Here is a 22,859-nt window from a genome sequence, read left to right on the forward strand (position 1 = left end):
AATTGGTCTGTCATCGATGGACCTATGTTCACACTTATTTTTTTAAAGGTTACCGTATTTTTATTTCTTGGAGAAGAAAACTAAAGTCTTACAGGGTTTTGGTAGGTCAAGAAAAAAGGGGCTGGGGTGATGTTCTGAGACCTATGCCTATTCATGAGAAGTCACAGTAAAAATGACACTGTTACATAGCAGTAGTGGCAGCAGTTAACACTGTACTAGTGACTTAAAATCCCAACACTTAAGTCCTTATGTTTTGTTTTTGTTTTTAAGTCATTGAAATTATGAGACTATCATTCAAATGGAAGCATTATAGTTCTTCGGAACCATTATGATCTCAAAAGGAAAGAATGATACAGATACACTGGCTGAGGTGTTTTGAGGTGCATCGAAGTGTTCCAAGCTGTGACTTACCTTAACATGTTCTTGAAGTACCATGGCGTGGATTAAAAGGTATGCTTTAGAAATCTCCCAGTGACCCCCAGGCTCATAGATAGAATGAATGCTTGTGATTTCATATTTAATACATGTTTAAGATACTTTGGTGTTTTTATTGCAGGTATGGTTAAAATTTATGGTTGTATTTTTGCTTAAAATACTTCGTATGAAAAATTGAATGTGATTTTGGATTTTTTTTTCTTATTTGGTTGGTTTTTGGGGGCTACACCCACAAGGCTCCAGGGCTATTCTAGATCTTTGCCTGTGGTTGCTGCTCTTGTGTTGTCAGGGATCCTGCATGCAAAGCAAACATTCAGTCCTTTCAGTCATCACCCTGGCCCGAGAGTCTTGCTTGTTACACACACACTCCGTCTTTCTTTTGAGATAGGGCTATAGAAAGCACTAAGGTTGGTAAGCTGCCCACATTTTAAGAGTAGTGGACCATAATTTCTTTTACCAAATACTTAAGGGATTATTCATGTGTTATAATTATTCACGTAATTATCTTTCTGCTTTGATTATAGACTAGTTTTTCTACAGTGACATCATTTCATGGTAGCCCCAAAAGGAAACAGTTGATGTGTTTGTTCTTTCATTTGGGGGTATTAATTTGACCAACCACAAAACTCTCACCTAAAATAATTACATCTATAGTTTATATTAGGTTTTTACAGAGAATTCTTACCGAGAGGAGAGTATGAATAGTGATTGTTGTGCCTCAGTGTATGTATGCAGTGAATCTTTCCTGTGCTTACGGTATGCAGTCCCACAGTTATTTGTGGTTTCTAGTGATGGTAATTCAAGGCTTACTATCCACCTTACTATGAAAAGTCTTTACGATGTTTATACTCCTAACATTGTATTTGAGTGATGTAGTCAAAACCATTTCTTAATTATTTGAAATCTTGAAAACCTCCTAATTTTGTACTTTTTTCACCCCCTCTACGGAGTATTTTCTTAAGGATTATGGAAATGAATCAACTCTTGGAGAATGCCAAGTTCATTTATGCTTTGTTGACTTCAGAATTGTTTATCTTATAAGTAATGGAGAAAAATACTTTGGGAAGATAGAGGTTGAAATCATGGATAGATAATTGAGTAGTGCACTGGTGCAGCCTGTAATTATCAAGCTCCTTATATTAGTACTATTTTTGACATGTCAACAGTTAAATTGTTTTCTTTCCCATGCCAACAGTTAAACTCTTTAGGGGTGGGATACCACACCCAACAGTGCTCTGGGACTCTTCCTTAGTGTTTGAAGGATTCACTCCTGGTGGAGCTCCAGGAACTGTACTGTGCTGGGGTTTGAATCAGAGCCTCTAGTATGCAAAGCATGTGCTCTAGCTATTTGAGCAGTCACTTCAGCCCTGAATTTTTAATGGTCTTTGGTTATTAGACCAGTAGAGAAAAAAACCCAGCTTTATATTAAATTCTAGTTTTATCATGACAGTGATCTAATCCAACTCCATGGAAAAGTCCATTGCTTATTAACTCAGCTTTATTTCTTCAATTAGGTATAGTATAGCAGTTATTAGGAGCTACCCTCTAAAAAGCTCTCTCTGGCAGTGTGTATGTGGGAGGTGTTATACAATGTTCACAAAATATATCTTTCTATTGTACTAGCTACTTCAACTTAAAATATCTCTTCTAGGGATAGCAGTTAAGCATCCGTTTGAAGAACACAGAAAGCCTGTGCCCATTGAGAGTCGTAGCTTAGTGGTTTAAGAGCCTTAACTTATTTGCTAACCTTTTATCAGGTCTAGCACTTTTTCCATTTTGGACAGGTTATAAGAATGGAAATATATATTACATGTATGTAAATATAATGCAACTATACATGTGTATATGTGCACAAGAGGTATATGGTTATATAAAAGTTAAACAATACAGTAATAATCAGGTCAGAAGCCATTATTAGATGTATGATAATGATTAAATACAAGCCTCTTTTGGTGGGCAGGGAAGGGTGTTTTATACATTGATTCTTACACTTTCTTCTGTGATCTAACTAGAATTAGTCACTGTTTGATGTTCTCAGTTCTTTGGTTTCTTCCACCTTTCTTCCCCACATCTGCTGTAGCTCAGCTCAATGCCTGGGATTCCATGTAGTGAATGGGGTCCTACTCCACTCAATAGTCTTTGAGCTATCTTTCTAGCCCTGTTTACTGTTTTTTCTTATCAATGAAATAAGGCGATCCTTAGAGTATTGATGATCCTCCAACATGCTAGGTTCATTTTTGTGTCCCCTTCACCTATTCTCTATTTACAAGTCTCAACTCATTCATTATTGTGTCAAAGAATTGATTAAGGCACCAGGGATGTGGTTCAAGTATCCTGTGATGTGTCCTGAATTCGGTCCCTGGCACCGCATGGTGTCCTGGAGCTTCTGGGATTGACCCTGGTGGCCTTGAGAAATACTCTATTGTCAGCTGTGACCCCCAGAGCACTAGTTGAGTAAATCCACATGTGTAATCCCACAGGAAAGGGGAAGCAGGTCTGGAGCAGGGCCACTGCAGGAAATCCAAACAGGCTGAAGAGAGACGAAATACCTTTCCACTATGTGTACTTAGCAAGAGAGTAAGGCCAGCGGGGACCTCAGTGTTTATTGAGAAGATAGGACCACCCCCATGGACGATATTGTGGTAAAGAACCTACCTAGAAGTTTTTCCCACCCAGCTGAGTCTTTGATAAGTAAAAGAGGAAGCAATAATTATGAATAATTATGAAGGCCATACAGCCATATTTAGGATGAAGGCTGATTAACCCCCAAAATAGTTACCTCAAATTGATTTAATGAGTTATGACCAACATTAAGACATGTTTTAGAATATAATCTAGATTGCACTGAATGCAAAGTATTTTTGGAAAAAGAAAAATACAAGTAAATTTTTTCTAAAGACAAGAAATAAGGACAGGAGAGATATGCATGCTCAAGAGAAAATGGGCTTCTCCAAGGAGAAAAATACCAAAAACATTTTTTTAATGCTGATCAAAATAAGACACTTATGTATACGTTGATTGAGCTTCTAAGTGAATGTCTTCCATTGTCACAGATACCCCTCAGAAGTGGTTTTAGCTTTATTCATGCTGGGTAATGATCAAGATAGATTCCAGTCTAGCTTACAGTAGTACACCCTTCTTGCTACAGGGCCTAAAAGAATTTCTCTGCCATCCTCTTCATGTGAAGAAAAGATTACTTTGAGCAAGTACAGAGTGGAGGAGAAAAGGGCACTTAATAGCAGTATATTTTGAATGGCTATACCAGCAATTTTCAAGCTAGCAGTGGCAGCCAATTCTGTATTCAGTTTACTAAGGAGCTTTCACCCACTAAACGAAATAGGAAGGAGCAGTATGGGAAATGGCATGATTGATTATATTATATAATACAGTGTGGTAAAATTTTGTTTCAAGGGTATGTGTATCTACTGAACTACAGAAAGTTAAGTTCAAATAAAAATCACTTGGAAACTTACATGAAACATTCATTCATTCATATTAATTCCAGTCTGACCTGAGCCTTTAAATACCTGAAACAGGACTAAGTCGTTTTACATAAGCTAAGAAACAGTTAATTAGCTGTGAAGCCTGGTTTGGGGGTTTTGTTAGAGTCCTGCATGTGTAAATGTGTGCAATATTTACAGACACATGGGCAAGAAATTTGTTTCATAGGTATGAGGAAACATTACTCTTAGTTTGCATTGATGATAGAGGCCTATGTAATCTTAAAATGATATACTAAATAATTCACTTATTTCATTTGTCATCTCCTATTTCTTAGAGGGCTTCAGTTGCATCTTTAATTTTAAAGTAAATATACTATAATATTGCCAAAAATTAAACATAAACCAAGCATATTCTAATATTTAACATAGTCAGATGTTACGGTTATATTTAATAAAGGTTTTGGTAACATCTACATTTTTTTTCTCAATTTAGTGCTTTGTACCTACCACAAATATCCTCATAACATAGCTATTTGCTTTATAGACTTATTGAAGATGATATCTGAGTTCTTGGTTAATATTTTATGATTGGAGCTAAAAGGCAGTTTCTTCTTTCTTAGAAAACACTAAAAATTTCTGCTAAATTGTTTCATAGCAGTGGAATTCGGGCATTGATTTTCTACACTTCAGAATTCAAAATGGGAGATGTTCTTGCCAAATTGGGAGGCTAAAAAGATTATAGCCACAATTAATCTTTTTCTGTAAATTCTTAAAATTGAGTTAAACTTAGATACCGTATTTTCTGGCATATAAGACGACTTTTGAAACAAAAAAAAAAAGTCAACCGAAAATCGGGGGTCATCTTCTACGCCGAGTATATCCCGTAAAATGTTTCAATATGCCGCTAAACGAAAATTGTCTGAATGTTGAAACAAAACGAATTTTCCAACTTGATCCTGCACCAGTCACTGCAAGGCTGCTCGAACCGCCTCTCTAACTCAGCCAATCCAAGCAGGCTTTTGATGCATGCAAATTAGACAATGTTCTGGACCCAAATCTACACTGTAAAAAGTCTGCTTAGATTGGCCAGAGTCAGAGAGGAAGTCTATGACAGTAGAACCTTTGAACCTTTGCTTGTTATGATTGGCTCACTGTGGTACATGAGCACAGGAACACATGCAGCACAGGAACGTTCTGTCTGATACAGCGAATATAGGCCTAACCCTATGTTTTAACTGCAAAATTAGGGGGTTGTCTTATACGCCGGCAAATACGGTAATTTCTGCTCAGTTGTAGAAGCTATATATTACATAGAAACCACTTTTTTTTTGAGATTACAAAAACAACCCCTAGAACCAGTAGATTAACTAATCACTTTATGATGGCAGGTTATCCTTACATCAGTATATCATACATTGCTAGTGGTAGAGGCAGAGAAACTGATTCTTGGGTCTGAAGACTGTCAGAATTGGATTCTTTTTGTCTCCCAATTGTCTTCAGTACCCCGTCATGTGATTATCTCTTCTACCTGATTATCCAGTTCTTCCTAATATGACCAGTGCCATTGCTTGTTTTTTTATAGTTGTTTTAGTCATGTTTATTCCCAACTTTATCACTTTGTACATCATACTATAATCTTGTGGAGAGGGGAAAATGTCATTGTTACATATATATATATATATATATATATATATATATATATATATATATATATATATATATATATATAAACTCTGCCTCCTTTCTTTGGTTATCATGCATAAGAGTGTAGTTTAAGAAGGAGATTAAACTATGTTCTGGTGTAATTGGTCTAGAAATGAGACCAGTGGCCATCTCGGTCACACACCTAGTATTATGTGAGAATATCTAATACTTTACTGCATTGATTACTAATATGATTCCAGAGTGCTTACGGTTATTAAAAACAATTTAAAAGCACCTGTAGGAATGATTATCTATTTTAAGATTTTTTAAAAAGATGTTTTAGAGTCTAAAGATAAAACTTAAAAGTACTTCTTAATAAGTGGTAGTATTGTTAGCATTAGGCACTTACTGGAGCTAATTTCTATTTTGTCACTTTGAAAAAATAACGATTTTTACATATCTATGAGGCCTGAAAAATCTATTAAAAAAGTATTTTAGAACCCTGTCTCAAGTGTGAACCTAATTGAAAAATAGAAATTGCTGTGTCAGTAATTGTTATGAAAATTAGGGAAATCTCTTCCATTTGAAAAGTACAATGAAATCAGTTTTTCTTGTACTCTTGAACTGTTGGATTTTGAGGAGAGTATGTAGATGAGCAGGAGAATGTGCATGCATTGTTTCTTTGACAGGCCTAATCTTAAGTGTGGGACACAGAGCCTTCTTTATGAAGACTGCCCAGCCTCGGAGCCACGTTCTTATTTACACAGCAGAGCCTGGAGCTCTCCGAGGCTTTGTGAGATGAACAGGATCTACCAGCATATACTGAAGAACATTAGCTTTGGGTGACCAGCTTTAAGTCTTCATTTCATTCTTTTTTGCTTCAACAACTCCTGTGTCAACATACCACCTTTAAAATTTGGAAAAAGTGATCAGGGAGGACAATCCTCCTTTTCACTCCCCTCTCTCCAATGATTTGTTGTAAGGAATTTTGTGGGGACAGGACAGAGAACATCTTCAGAGCATTGCTTTGTGATTGAATGATCACAAGAGGCATAGAAATGTGATTAAAATGTACATTAAGTGCTGCTTGTAGCAGCTCTGCAGCTAGATTAATCAAGTGTGCTTGAAGTTTAGATTGACTCCTTTATTGTACAAAAATTGATCTGTGAGAGGAAGTTTTAGCTCAGGAACATGGACAGAGTTGAGTAAGTGCAGTCGGTAGATGTAGAACTGGGTTGATTAGGGACAGGTAGAACCCACTGACTTGCAAAGCTGCCACTCTCTGTCAGGACTCAGGCAGGTTTTGATTCCTTCTTTCCCCAACTGTGCACATTTTGTTTTATTAACTAATCAGCCCAGCTCCAGGACTGGAACTAGAATGTAACTAGTCATAGCAGATAGTATTTGTTTAATGATTGATTACTATTAGGCGCTCAGACCTGGAATTTTTTTCCTCTCATTTTCTTATGGACCAGCCTCCTCATTCATAAACAAAGAGTGAATAGCTATAGAAGGAAGTATTTTTTGTTTGTTTGTTTGTTTTTTGGGCCACACCAGGGGTTACTCCTGGCTGTCTGCTCAGAAATAGCTCCTGGCAGGCACAGGGGGACCATATGGGACACCGGGACTGGAACCAACCACCTTTGGTCCTAGATCGGCTGCTTGCAAGGCAAACACCACTGTGCTATCTCTCCGGGCCCGAAGGAAGTATTTTTTTTTTTTTTTGGTTTTTGGGCCACACCCGGTGACGCTCAGGGGTTACTCCTGGCTATGCGCTCAGAAGTCGCTCCTGGCTTGGGGGACCATATGGGACGCCGGGGGATCGAACCGCGGTCCGTCCTAGGCTAGCGCAGGTAAGGCAGGCACCTTACCTTTAGCGCCACCGCCCGGCCCCATGAAGGAAGTATTTTTAAGATAAGATTTTATTTTCATTTTAGTATAGGTAATGTGGTTGTGATAGTGTAAACAAGTATGATTTTCCTGTTTAAATTACAGCACCAAAAACCCAAGTCCCTCCCCTCACTGTCCCTATGCCACCTCTAGTTAGCCTATTTCTTATTTCTATAGTTCTTCCCACCCCGACTCTTTGGCAATCTGTTTTGTAATTTAAGGCCAAGCAAGATTTGCCATCATTCGATGCTTATTTTGAAATGCTCTAGTTTCTATAATTTGTCATCACCACGCTCTTTTGTAAGTTAGCATTTGTAATCTAAAGCAAAGAAAATCTGAATGTGTAATGACTAATGTTTAATGATACTAACATGCATTATTCTCACAAAATGTCCCTTGCTGTTTTTCTACTGCATTAAGCCGAGTCTTAACAAACACCTCTGCAAATTGTTAGAAGTACCATTCATACTTACACAAGTGGAGATTGAGGCCTTAGAATAAATATGAAAAGAATGACTTGGACTTTGGAAAAGCAAAACTTCAGAATTATTTACATAATGAGTTCAACAGATTTTTCTCAACCAATAATTACAGTGATTTTTGCGGTGATAGAAGACTAGTGCTTATACTCAAAAGAAGAAATACTTGAATTCATTTTGGGGTTGACCAAATTTGGGTTCTTAGGAGACAGGTCATTGCCCTTTTTGTGGTCCCTGGACTCGCCTTTGCTCTGTTTTTTTTTTTTTTTTTATGTTTGCTCAGGGGTTATTCCTGGCTCTGAGCTCTCAGTATTTGGGAGACCATCTGGGATACCAGGGATCAAACCTTAGTAGACCCTGTGAAAGGGAAACACGCTACCTGCTGTGCTGTCTCTCACTCTTGCCTCCCTCCTTTGCTCTTTTATTCACTTTCAAATTACCTGACGCTCCCTTAAGGAGGCAATCTTTTTCTTACTATTACTGCTCTCCTCTTTCATTCCACTCTCCCCTTTCTTCCCTTTCTACCCCATAACCTTATTTACAATGACCCAAAAAATTGATGACTGGCTCTACTTCCTTCCTCTTTAGAAGGATACATGAAATATGCACTATGTGAATGTGCTTTTTATGAAATGAAAATCTGAGAATTTGGTGGGCCAGGTGAGAAGTGACGGTGTGCTAGGAAAGTAACAGAAAATATACCTTCTTGGAAGTTACTCAGAAACAAAGAGGTGAACTAGTGTTTCAGCCTCTGTTGAAATACTCAGCCAAATAATATTTTTCTTTTAATAAATAATTGTTTGTATGTAACGGCCAGACCAGCAGGATTAATTCTTGTGTAATACTAGAGACAGATTAGGGAGTGATGGATAACCAGGTGAAAAAAATTAACAGTTGGGAGAATTTCTCTTTATCTTTGATTGTTCACTCCAAATTTCAAATTCATACTTAGAATTACGGGCTTAATTTTATCTTAAGATTTGCGTGCCTTATAATAGACTCTTGAAAATATTTTGGTCTTGTTACTTTTCCTTTTCTAATAGATGTCTCACTGTTATAGCTAATTTTATTAAGAACATAGTGCAGGGGGCAGATAGATAGCATGGAGGTAGGGCGATTGTCTTTCATGCAGAAGGACAGTGGTTCGACTCCCAACATCCCATATAGTCCCCTGTGCCTGCGGGGTGTGTGTGTGTGTGTGTGTGTGTGTGTGTGTGTGTGTGTGTGTGTGTGTGATTTCTGGGCATAGAGCCAGGAGTAACCCCTGAGCACTGCCGGGTGTGACCCAAAAACAAAAACAAATAAAAAAGAACATAGTGCAGATTTGAATTTGAATTTTTTATGTTATCATATAATTTGAACCAAATTTAATATGAAATTTGGCTTTGGGCATGCTTCTCTCTGTGAGCCTCTTTGACTTGTAAAACATTAAGTGTTTTAATAAATAAGTGTTTTTCTGGCATACCCATTAAGACCTAGAAGTCACTGTACATCTACAGTTTGTGTGTGTGTGTGTGTGTGTGTGTGTGTAAACAGGATACTTAGTTATAATCCTTTGAAGAGCTCTTAAATTTGAATAATCCCTAGGTCTGCTAACACAGTTCAAATGTCCTGGCTTATTTAACCATATTGTATTTTCTCCATGGGAGTCACAACAGTTTTGACTTGCCGAGAAGCCTGTTAATAGATTTAAAATGCATTTTACATGTGGGATGCCCTAGGGTTTGGTTTTATTTTATGCTACTCTAGCTGTACTTAAGGATGGCCCCCTGGCAGATGGACTCAGAGGACTGTGTGGTGGCAGGGATCAAGATCATGCATCCCATTGAACTCTATTCACAGTAAGGCCTTGGTTTGATTCCCAGCACCAGGCTGGGTGTGACTAACCCTTAGGCAGCACAAGATGCAGTCCCAAAACAAACAGAAGATTTTTATTTCAGAAATAAAGATTTTCATATGATAATCGGGAGAGTTTGGGCCACAAATGTTTTGGGTGGCAAGGAAGGGGCAAGGACCAGATTATGATTTCTTTATAAACTTGTACACAGTCTTGTTTTTATCAACTGTTGTATGATCAAGAAGCAGTTAGACATAGGGTGAATGTTAGGACTTTCTGAACTTTGATTTTCTTACTTTGAAACAGTGCCTTCATTAGGGTTGTTTGTGAGATTTAAGTGAAAGCACAGAGGAGGTATGTTTGTTGCCATCTATTTTTTTTTTATTTTTCTGTAGGAGATTAATTTAGGAAGCTCTGTATATGTTAGTTTAGTGGAAGTGGTGAGGTCCCATCAGGCTCCTGATACTATTCCTAGATCTGCCCAGAAGGTTAACCCCTGGCAGTGCTAGGGAACTAGTAGGATGTGCCAGGCATTGAAGTGCCTTACCTCCTGTATTTGATTTCAGCTTCTGGATATAAATGCTGATGAAAAAGTTTTATCTAACTATAGGTTCAGAGACCAGATCTAAGTGGATAAATTCGAAATACAGATAGTGACATCTGTCAGTGTGGATGGCAAGAATGGGTGAAAAGGTCTGTAATGTTTATTAGGCACACTATCTTAAGACAGCACATATTTGTAGATGTTGGTGAGAAAAGAAATGGTAAGGATTAAATTGCCACAGTGGTGCTCATGGCTAATTACCTTCCTAATTTCTAGTTAGACAGTTTGAGGCAGGGCAGTTGACGAGACCTTATTAGCTATCTCCTTAGCTTTGGGGGTTAAGACCCCATTCAGGGTTGTGTAGCTGAATGTAGTGGCCACAGAAATAAACTTTTCCATTTTGAATTTTGAAATCTATTTCCTTATGATTTATTTCAGTGAATATTTGATTTGTATACCGATTTTATTTACCCTGGGGTCCATAATATTTGTCAGGCTTAAAGGGGCCTTTGATAGAAAATTGAATACTGATGCCTGGTTCGTATCACCAGTGATCACACTTCGGTGTAGGTGAATTAACACCGATTGCAGTCCCAGCTGCTGATATCCTGTTCAGTGGCCCAGCACTGGACAGTTTTATCTAGTAAATTAACAGTTATATGATTTATATTCATTGCACAAAATGATTAATCCAACATAAAAACATAGCCTGAAGATCCAATCTGAAAGTTGCTTCTACATAGGACAGTCTCTATGTTCTTCATGGCACCTCAACCTCAGAGGACCTTGTTAAACATCTGAAGTCAGCACTTCATGGTCGTGCTCAGCACATTCACCTGTACTGAGCAGAGGATCCTCAGGTGGTTGATGTTTTAGTCAGTGCTGCTTACTGCAGATTGTGTGCTGATTATTCAGTTATTTCTCATTCTCACCCCATACCCTGCTCCTCCCTCCCTTCCTTTCTCTTTCACTCTCTCATATGTGACTATCTCTCAGACACACTCTGTTTAAGTGAGCAGCTCAGTTTGTTGGCCTGCTTTTTTTTTTTTTGTTCTAACAGTGCATGAAGGCAGTGTGTGACAAGTTAATGCCAGCTACATTTTGGCAGAAAGCCATTGTTTAAACTTTGAATTGTGATTAAGATGACCTCAGATTGGTTTTTGTTTGGCTTGATGACCAAAAATGCTGGTTTGATTATTATGACATGTGATAACAGAAAGCTAAGTTACAATTCAAAGAAAATGTATTGTTTGGGTTATCCACACTCAAGTAAACCGGCCTTATTCATGCAGTAGTGTTACACTATTTTAAATATTCCTGACCCCTGTCAATGCTCAGGGGTTACTGTGGCTCTGCACTCAGAAATCACTCCTGGTAGACTCAGGGGACCATATGGGATGTCAGGGATTGAACCCGGGTTGGCTGCATGCAAGACATGCAAGGCCCTACCTGCTATGTGTGCTATCACTCTGGCCCCACCTCTTCTCATTCTGAGTGTTGTTTTTGTTCATTGTTCTCTTTAATACAAGGTCCTATTTTACAGGGTTTAATGATGGCTGTATTTTATCTCCCATCCCTAGGGACTGGCTTTTTTTTTTTTTTTTGGTTTTTGGGCCACACCTGGCAGTGCTAGGGGTTACTCTGGCTCTACGCTCAGAAATCACTCCTGGCAGGCTCGGGAGACCATATGGAATGCCGGGATTCGAACCACTGTCCTTCTGCATGGAAGGCAAATGCCCTACCTCCATGCTATCCCTCTGGCCCTGGACTGGCTTTTTTGAAACAGCTTAACTCTTTGTGAACCTGATATAATTCAGCACTGCTGAATTTTTGGGATACCATACTATATTAGAACTTGAGTTGCTTCAAAAATTGGCTAAACATGATGGTGCAGCTTGGATTAGGATTAAGTTAGTCTGTTACCAACAGGGAAAAGAAGGTAGGACCACTTTGTTAAATTAAAAATGCTTTTGTAAATTCTTGATCCTTTTCAACTCAGAAAAGTGTACTTTGCATAATTATGATCCATGGGGTAAACTCCAGAGGGACTCTCAGTCCCTCTTGCAATTATAAGATACTTCCTTGTGAGGGAAAATTCAAGAGTAATTTTCAAATTTATGACCGACCCTCCTATATCACACAAAAACATATTTCTGCACTTGGAATAGTCAAGGTATTTCTCTTACAGCAAATGTCTAGATTTCCTGAATTTTAAGTTATTGTAGCTTTAGCAAACATTTTCACTAAAGAAAGATTTACCTTTCATCCTTTATAGTTTGTTGGTGGCTGAAGGTTTGGAAGAGAAATGAGCTTGCTTTCAAGATTTTTGTTGAACCCATTGCTGAAGCAAATCAATTGCGTGCTTATAGAATCTTTGCTTTGGTTCAATTTCATGTACTGTGCAACTGCAATAAATTCAGATCAGGGGACCAGAATAATAGCCAGCTGGTAAGACACTTGCTTTGCATGCTACTGGCCCGATATCTCTCACTGAGTCCCACTAGGACTGAGCTGTGACTGCAGAGCCAGAAATAAGTCCTGAGCAAAGCATGATGTAGGCCTAAAGAAAATTCACACCGTAGCCACCTTTCCTTATGTAAGCAACCATAATTAAATTGTGGCTTAATGCAGAACCTATAGGAAATGATGAACATTATACACTACTTACATTTGAATGGAATTCACCATTTATGGATTTTGCTGTTGTTTTATTTTGGGGGAGGGGAACGTCTGGCACACTTCCAGCTATATGTAAGGGCTCCTGGTTCTGTGGTCAGGGTTCAGTTCCAGCAGGGGACTATATGGGATACCAAGAATCAAATCCAGTTCTCTGCATGCAGAGCAAACTCTTTACCCACTGGACTCAGTCCCACCATTTATTTTTTAAGAACTGGTTTAGGGTGTTTTCTTGGTTGATCTCATCTGTATAATGATAATAAATAAACACCTACCTTCTAAGATTCATTGTGAAGTGGAAAATAATATGCAAAGCACACGACCTAATGCTTCCTGCCAGTAGCTATTCTAGTGTTGTCTGGATAGTCAGGAGACCCTATTCTTGTAGCTAGATGTTCCTGTCTCCAGTTCTTACACAGAATTGGCTCTAAGTGATGTGCAGTACATAATTAAAGAAACAGAATTTAGGAAAAACAGTTTTGTCATCTTCTCCTCTTCATCTCAGTTTTAGGTGAGATAGAAGTCAGATTAAAATTCAGTAGAAATATTTTAATCTTAATGTATATCAGTACTTTCCCATGATAATATGATAATTTTTATTAATGTTCAATTTGACAAAGCAAAGGACTATACTATACTATACTATACTATACTATACTATACTATACTATACTATAGTCTTAATTTTTGCCTGTTAATAAGCAGGAAGTAAGACTGGTGGGATATCTGTTTTATAGTTTGGATGGAAAGGAAGAGGACCATTGATTTAATATATAGCTTTTCTTCCTAGGAAATGTATAAAGACTGGTGGGATATCTGTTTTATAGTTTGGATGGAAAGGAAGAGGACCATTGATTTAATATATAGCTTTTCTTCCTAGGAAATGTATAAATCCTGAATAAAGCTGAGAACCAGACCAGTCTTCTAAAATTTTGTTATTAAAATTTCAAGGCAGTTAGGGAGATCAAGAAAGAATTTTGTTTCAAAACCACTTACTAAAAACTATTATCTTACGTCATGTTAAAGTTACATTAATCCTAAGTATTTTGTGAAGTGATTTTTCACGAGTATACACATGTAACCATTACACAGACAGAGAAGTAGAATACTCCAGTGCCCCAGAAGCACTGGAGGTACACAGTACACAGTTAGCCATGCTTTTAGACAGACCCCTCCAGTTTCATTCTTCCCTGTCAAATACCATGGCATAATTTTGAAAATTTTTGATTCCTTGATCATGATAGTATGCTAATGTGGGATTGTTCTGTAGTTTATATGATTCTTTGGTATAGCATGTGTGTATTTTCCCTACTTGGTGTTATGTTGGATGCGGCTGTAAGCATTCTTTTTGGAGTGTGAGGCCACACTGTTGGTTCTTAGAAGCTATTCTTTGCTCTGCATTTGTGCATTGGGGTAGTGTTTAGAGAGGACCATGGGATGTGGCAGATTGAAATGAGGTCTCCCACATGCAAAACACACAACATTCTGATCTATTATCTCGAACCTCAAAAACAAGAAGTATTTGTCTTCTGGTACTCATATATGCCCATTTTAGGGTATAGAGTTTTGACTGATTTCTTTTTAAGTTTTATCAGCAATAATATTCCAGGTAGAATACATACTTTTGGGGAGTGGGATAGGAAGGGGTTCACTACTGTGTTTAGGGCTTATTCCTGTTTCTGTGCTCAGAGATTAGTGTTTCTGTGCTCAGTGATGCTCTAGAGTTGTGTGTGATGACTGGACTTGAACTGGAGTGGTTTGCATGCTACTGGGTATCTTTGTACCATGTTTCTGTGCAGTTACAAAGTATCTATCTCCCTTTCTAAAGAATTTCCCGAATGGTAAGAAAAAGAAATGGCCAAAATAGAAGGTCCTGATAAGATGTGAGAGTTCCTGTTTTTCCACTTTACACCAATTCTGAGGATGATCACACTTTCAATCTATAACAAATAATTCTTCATTTAAGAACAAAGAAACCTGTTTCACCATGTTTCACCACTCATGAATGTTTTCTGATAGGTTCATCTCCACCAGGGTCAGTGGCAAGCAGAGGCTAAATGAACAACTTGATCTGGAGATTAGTATGTCTTTAAGTGGGACCTTTTAGTTCTGATATAATGTCCTTGTACAGGAAAATCGCCACACCTGCACACTTTTATTGATGTGATGTGTTTTGAGCCACCCAGCATTGCAGGGGTTCTAACCAGGATTGGCCACTTGCAAGGTGGCCCCAGTACTATCTCTCGCCTGCTTCTCTAGCCTCTTAAACTGTGGGTCACTATTCCATTTGTCACTGAATCAGGATGAGAAGAACTTAACAGTAAAAGGTTTCTAGAGACAAAGTGACCAAAAATTTGCCGCTGTTATGTTGCAGGGGTGTTCAGAGCAGAAGTGTAAGAAACCCCCTGCTTGTCCATATCTATTACAAGAAATGTTGGGAGAAGCATGTTTATCCCCTGGATGGGGATGGCTGTCTACCTTTGAAATCTACTCCACAGGGCAGATGTTCTGATAGAATTGTGCTTGGTGGAAAAACTCTTCCCGCCAGCACCTTAACCTCCAGCATCGCTTCTGGGAGATCCTGTTTCCTACTTCACACAGGAAAGGAGAGTCACTCGCTTGGGAAAGGAGAGTCACTCGCTTGGCAACTAGTTTCTATTTTTATATATGCTTTATGAACATCACTTTATTTTTCTGTGTATACTTAAACATAGTAAGAGTTACTATTCACTCAACTTTCAATATGTTCCAGGCAGGTACACTGATACATGTTTTCTAGAAGCTAATTACAGAATTTACTCCTATCAGCTCCCAAGTTATTATGGTCACTGCCCATCTTATAGACTAGGAAACTGAGATCTCTTTGCCCTCTTACATTTAATTGAAATGTCCCTCTACTACTCCACTATCTACATATTTCTCTTTAAAAGGTCCTTTGCTAAAAGCTAGTGTCAGGGTTTAAATTCATCTCTGCCTGTCCTGTTTCCATGTGACTCTCGACTGGTTGCTTTCGTTTTTTGCCCCTTTTCAGAAAGGTGGGCCACCCTAGTGCTGGGGGACAGTGGGCTGGATGTAGTGCCAGGGATCAGATTCATTTTTGCACATGCTAAACATATTCACTACTCCTTGAGCTATCTCTCTGGTCCTTGAAATTCTGCACCTCTAAAGTGTACTGTACCAGACAGAGCTACAATGATGGAAGACAGTTGTTAATAAAAATGTGCAGCTAAGTGCCTGGCACCTATTCATTCTTGCGAGCAAGCTCACATCACTTCTTGGGTTATGGGGACTTTTCCCAAAGAAATAAAAGTGAGATTGAAAGTTTTTGATCTGTTGGTTTCGGTGGGCTCAGTCACCCCTTCTTATCAGTTACCATTTTGAGGACTACTGTGAATTGTTAAAGAGTCACTTCAACGTCTGTATTTTGCTGTTTCTCACCATGAAAGTGTTATTTAAAAAAAAAAAAAAGGTTCCATAGTGTCAAAACTGTTTACAGTGGGATGGATCACAGCCTATTTATGTTTTTTCATTCTTTTTTTTTTCCCAGGAAATTTGGTGAGCGGCCTCCACCTAAACGACTCACTAGGTAAGTATTGACCATGTTTCTAAATATTTCATATGAATGTTTGGTCTGTCATTTTAAGAATCACATGGGTTACTCTTGAGAAGTTTATTAAATATTGGTATCTAAATTATAAACTTAATTCCTTTTCTGTTATTTCTACATCAGTGCCCCCTCTCCAAATTAAAATAGAGGGTATAGTTCAAAGGGGAAAATGAAACCTTTTAAGAATTAACCTTCATCATAATTATAACAAAGGTTACAGCATAAGTATAGCATCCTTTGGTTGGTTGCATTCAGCAAGTCATAATTTGTTGATTATAGTTGGAACTTGAAAGATACATTTTATAGTGTTAAGGAAAGTGCAAGATTTTAACTGTGTAGGGGCCAGAGAGATAGCATGGAGGTAGGGCATTTGCCTTGCATGCAGAAGGACGGTGGTTCGAATCTCGGCATCCCATATGTCCCCCTGACCCTTCCAGAAGCAATTTCTGAGCATAGAGCCAGGAGTAACCCCTGAGCGCCGCTAGGTGTGACCCCAACACAAAGCAAAAAAAAAAAAAAAGATGTTAACTGTTTAAATAATTGTATTAACTGACAAAGTATAAGTGTAAAGTATTATACTTTGGCATCTGTATCTATTACATTTTGGTCACTGCCAGGTATAGATTACATTCCAATATTTTACCCATTTTAATGAACTATAGATATATTGCTCTAGTTATGTAAATTAACTTTGCACTATATTTGAATTGCAAATTTTATTTAAAATTATTCTTGAAAAAACTGTAGCAGTTGTACATTAAAGTAAGATACCTAGACTCAGTGATAACCAGCACTTTTCATATCTTTCAAGAAACTGACCTATGCACTTAAACATACAACTTTTGTCATCTATTGTACTGTTCTGTACCTTTTAACTCTACTTAGCTATACTTTTTTTTTGGTTTTTGGGTCACACCTGGCAGCGCTCAGAGATTACTCCTGGCTCTATGCTCAGAAATTGCTCCTGGCAGGCTCAGGGGACCGTAAGGGATGCCGGGATTCAAACCACTGACCTTCTGCATGCAGGGCAAACGACTTACCTCCATGCTATCTCTCCAGCCCCTACTTAGCTATACTTCTACCTCATTCTTTTTACCAATTCTTCACTCTGATGATCATTTGGATTATCTTCACATTACTACCCTTCCCTATTCCCCTTACAATCAGAAGCATTCTAAACTTAGTCCTGACTCTCTACTTAGGGATCACTGTTGAAGGTGTGATTGCATAAGGGGACTGTATGTGATACTAAGGATTTGAACCCAGGTTGGCTGCATGTAAGGCAAGTGCTGCCTTGACCTTTTATCTCTCTGACTCTGGACATTACTTCTATGTTAAAGAAGGTTTATATTAAAAAGTCAATAGTGGCATGGAAAGGCAGTCATTTGCTAAGGGATCCCCTGAGCGAAATCTGGGACACTTTGATCAAAATAAAGTGATAAGTGTATGAATACTGATTGGATAGGATGAAAGAATAGAAGTGTACACGTGGGCCCGGAGAGATAGCACAGCGGCGTTTGCCTTGCAAGCAGCCAATCCAGGACCAAAGGTGGTTGGTTCGAATCCCGGTGTCCCATATGGTCCCCCGTGCCTGCCAGGAGCTATTTCTGAGCAGACAGCCAGGAGTCACCCCTGAGCATCGCTGGGTGTGGCCCAAAAACCAAAAAAAAAAAAAAAAAAAGAAGTGTACACGTATTGCACCTGACAGAAAAGAGGTAGATATTCCTTAGAAATTTTATTCTTGAATACAGTCTCACAAAGAACGTATATTTATAAAGCAAAAGGTAGTTATATTACTGAGGAACTGCCAACTCTACCTTCATTAGGTAGTCTAAATTAGCATCACTAGTAGCAGACAGTAAATGCCACGTGCTTCCAGAGACGCAGTATTACCTCTGTGGTATTCTTGCCAAAAAATGCATAAGCTAAATGTAAGCTTAGGGAACCATCAGAACCACAGATGAGGCATAAAACAATGGACATTTGCTTTCCAAAAATCAAGATCATGAAAAACGAGGACTGAAAAATACCACAATAAAGGATACCAAAGAGACATGACATCTGAACTCTGAACTTGGACCATTTATTCCTTTTTCTCTAAAGTAGGAATCAAGTACCTCCTCAAGTATCAACTAATAAAAAAAAAAGTTAAGCTGAGTCTATTGTGACTTCTCAACTGCTTTTATATTCCCAGAGTAGTCACAGATAGTAACATTTTTCTTTCAATTCAGTTTAATCTAGGAAAAGTGATGGTCATCCAAATTTGGTAGATATATAAATTAGTGCAACTTCAAAAAATAAATTTGGCACCTTCCTTAAAAGTTACAAACACTTGAACGTAGATGTTCTTTATACGGTTAGTTTTAGTCACCTCTGGGTATGGCCTAAATAATGATGGGAGTAGAATTGCAAATTCTGCTACATCCATCTACAATGGATTAAAAGGAAAGAGCTGGGGCCAGAGCAATAGCGCAGTGGGGAGCGTGTTTGCCTTACTTGCGGCCAACTTGGGTTCAATTCTCAACATTCCATGTGGTCTCCCAAGTTCTGTAGGAATGACTTTTGAGCTCAGAGCCAGAAGTAACCCCTGAGTGTCGCTGGGTGTGGCCCAAAAAAACACAAACAAAAAATAAAAGGAATGAGCTACTGATAGCTGTTAACTCCAGAAATGAATCTTACCCTTATTTTCCGGCGTATAAGACGATCCCCTAATTTTACAGTTACATCATAGATTTAGGGCTATATTCGCTGTATAAGACAGAACATTCCTGTGCTGCATGCAACTGTATGTCCCAAAGTGAGCCAGCCAATCACAACAAGCAAAGGTTCAAAAGTTATACTGGAATAGACTTCCTCTCTGACTCTGGCCAATCTGAGCAGGCTTTTGACTGTAGATTCGGGTCCAGAACATTGTCTAATTTGCATGCATAAAAAGCCTGCTTGGATTGGCTGAGTCAGAGAGGCGGTCCGAACAGCCTTGCAGTGATTGATGCAGGATCGAGTTGGAAAAGTCGTTTAGTGACAATAGCCAGATGATTTTCTTTTTTCTTTATTTGGGGGGTGGGGAGGTTGGGTCACACCGGGCAGCACTCAGGGGTTACTCCTGGCTCCATGCTCAGAAATCGCCCCCTGGCAGGCACAGGGGACCATATGGGATGCCGGGGATTCGAACCACCGCCCTTCTGTATGAAAGACAAATGCCTTACCTTACCTCCATGCCCCGACATTAGTGGCATATTGAAACGTTTTTCGGGATATACTCGGCGTATAAGACGACCCCAATTTTCGGTTGACTTTTTTTCGCTTCAAAAGTCATCTTATATGCCGGAAAATACTGTACCTAATTTATGCTTGCTTTGTAAAGAAGTTAGGGAAAGCTGTATACTTTATGGTTCTGTTTATATAATAAAACAAAGTCATCTATATTAATAAAAGGCAGAGCAGTGATTTGGAGGGTGAGTGGGAGGGAGGAGCTAAGAGAAATAGCAGAAAAACTTGAGAGTGATGACTGTCTTGATGGTCATGTGTCAAAAATGTGTTAAAATTGCCAGATTGTGATCCAGTTGATAATACAGTGGGCAAGGTGCTTACTTTGCATACTAAGCTGGCCCGTGTAAAGCATCCCAGATGGCACCCTGAGCATCGCCAGGAGTAATTCCTGAGTGCAGAGCCAGGAGTTAACCTCAGAGAATAGCGAGGTGTGATCTAAAACTAAACCAAACCAAAAAAAGCCAAGTTATATACTTGAAAATGTGTGGTAAATACATGCTTTGAACATGTGCAAGGCCCTGAATCCTGTCTCTGGAAATCACCCCTTGCCCCATCGGGTCCACATCACCAGGAGTAAGCATAGCTCCACTGTCATGGCAGTTACATGTGGTCCCCATTTAAAAACACAAGCTTGGGAGCCAGGGAAATGCAGTTAACCCCCACACCACACATGCTTTCTAAATAGAATCAAGATAAGCCTCGAGCACCACTAGATGTGACCCAAATAGCCCCCAATAAAACAAATCCAAAAGTGCCCATTTAATTTTTTTAAAGGGGGTAAACTCAAACTTAACAGATTTGTATTATTTTCAAAGCTAGTATAAAACAAATTTTGCAAAAGTAGTTGCTATAATATAGAAAAATGTGAAAACTTATATTCAGTTCTGTGATTTTTAAGTCCAGAGTTAAAGACATTTTTCCTCATCTTGCTCTTTTATTCATATTTTCTCATGTTTTTTCTTTAAGAGACTGCTGTTGTGAAAAATTTTAGTGTCACAATTTTTTTCTGTATTAGTAAAAGGATATTAAAGGATTTTTTTTATATAATTTTCACTGTCAAGAAGGAATATGCCCATCTGATTTAGAGAAAGTTTCTCTCCATTAAAATCTTTAAGCCTACTCTGGTCTCTCCTTAACTTCATTTTTTTATTAAGCAATATTGGAAAAACACCTTGTTATATAAGCAGTGTTTCTCAATCTTTTTTTCACCATGCACTCTTTTACTCTCCTATTGGCTGTCCTCAATCAGGTAAAAATCACTAATTGAAATGATTTTCACCTGTGCTTGGGGCCCACAGGGACCTTTGACTCCCCTTTTAAAATTGCTGCTTTAGAGGATGAGTTATTTGTATATATAATGTTCAAAGCGCAGTTCTGTTTACATTGAGTTTAAATTTTTGCTTAAGAGTATTTCCTACTATGTGCCAGTCAGTGTAACTGTGAACTTTCTTTAAACAAATAGTCCTTCCAAAATTATGTAAGAATGAAGTGCTAACTTTATTGCATATAGTACAGTCCCCTCCCAGCCAAGAGTTATGTGCCTAGAATGGCAGCAGTGCTGAAAATGGAAAACCCTGGTCTATGAGCACTGCAGGAATAATAGCAGATGGACTCTGCTGTTTGTATTCCTTTTGTACCTTCTTTCATCTTAATAGCTCTGTAAGATGCAGGAGAAAATAACTGTTAGGTACTAGAAATACCTATTATTGAAGGATGTCACTTGGTAAATGACTATGACAAGACAACTACTATAAGTGATCATGCTAAGGTTCTAGGTCCTCCTTACTGGAATTTGGATTACATATAGAACAAGACCTTTCAGAACACTAAATCTTTCTCTATTTGTAAACATCAAGATCAAAGTTTTGATCTTAGTGATTCCAATATGAACATCTAGCATGATAGTCACAGGATGTAATAGGCTCTTCCATAAATACTTAGGGGGAAGGTGGATGTGTGTGCAGCTGTCTTGGTGGGCTTACAAAACGTGTGCCTTGCAGATTGAGTAAGAGATCTATTTGCATCAAGTTCTTTTCAAGTTTGCTCTTAAAATTAGGTGGAAATCCCCAGTCTCTATCCCTCACCCTCTCTTTTCTAAGACAATAAAAGTATAGAGTTTCCTGATACTTAATATTTGTCAGTTTCTGGGGCTAACTTTCTTTAAATCTCTTTTTTCACAACATGGGCACAGGTAGGAAAACTCAGGTTTCTTGAGTTAGACTTCAGTCCCCTCCTCTGTCTGTCATACCAAACTATTCATAGCATTCCAAAATTCCTGACAAGATGATTATTTGTCCTTGAGCCACTGCCCATGTTTGAATCCTGGCTCTTCACTGTCCTCCTGGGAATGTTTTTTTTAACCTCTCTCCCACTTAAAATGTGCACATAGGGGCCATAGAGATAGTGCAGTGGGTAAGGGACTTGCTTTGCACACAGCCTGACATCCCACTTAGTCTCTGGAGCACTGCTAGGTGTGACCCCAAAACAAAAATCCCCCCAAAATGTGTCTGTTAGTGTGTTACCTACAAACTGGGAATATGCATGGGACAACAGACATAGTGATTGCTTTATTTTAGCTTTTAGTGAATAGAAACACCTCAATTTTTTAAACCAGAAGTATGCATTTGTTTGTTTTCGGGCTCCACACAGCAATGTCCAGGCTATTCTTGTCTCCGTGCTTTGGAGTGAGTTCTTGCAATACTTAGGGAACCAAATATGACACAGTGGATTTGAACTGGGCTCTGCTAGGTAGAAAAGGCAAGTTCCTGAACACTCGTGCTATTTCCCTGTTTTGTTTTCTATTGTACATTTTTTTTTTAAAAGAATAGAAGACGAAAATAAGGAACTTTACCACTAAGGACTTTGTAATCTACTTGGGAAGAGATGGAAAAAGCTTGCCTAAAGTCTGACAGACATTAAGTGACTGACTGCTTTAATGAGTGAATAAATGTCAGTAGATTCAGTGTAGAGCAGGGGTCTCAAACTCGCGGCCCACGGGCTGCAAATGGCCCTCCATACAACATTTTGTGGTCCT

The 22,859-nt window shown here is 38.6% G+C and overlaps 1 protein-coding gene across 1 annotated transcript in view; it reads left to right on the forward strand.

The window, feature by feature from the left end:
• RBPJ (recombination signal binding protein for immunoglobulin kappa J region) overlaps positions 1-22,859 on the forward strand; it is a 98,570-nt gene that overhangs the window by 42,774 nt on the left and 32,937 nt on the right. Inside the window, exon 2 of the mRNA XM_049790001.1 lies at positions 16,496-16,534. Coding sequence (XP_049645958.1) covers positions 16,496-16,534 — 39 coding nt within the window. The remainder of the gene's footprint in view (positions 1-16,495; positions 16,535-22,859) is intronic.

This window comes from Suncus etruscus, chromosome 16, assembly GCF_024139225.1.
Source record: "Suncus etruscus isolate mSunEtr1 chromosome 16, mSunEtr1.pri.cur, whole genome shotgun sequence".
In the NCBI taxonomy this organism is placed as follows: Eukaryota; Metazoa; Chordata; class Mammalia; order Eulipotyphla; family Soricidae; genus Suncus; species Suncus etruscus.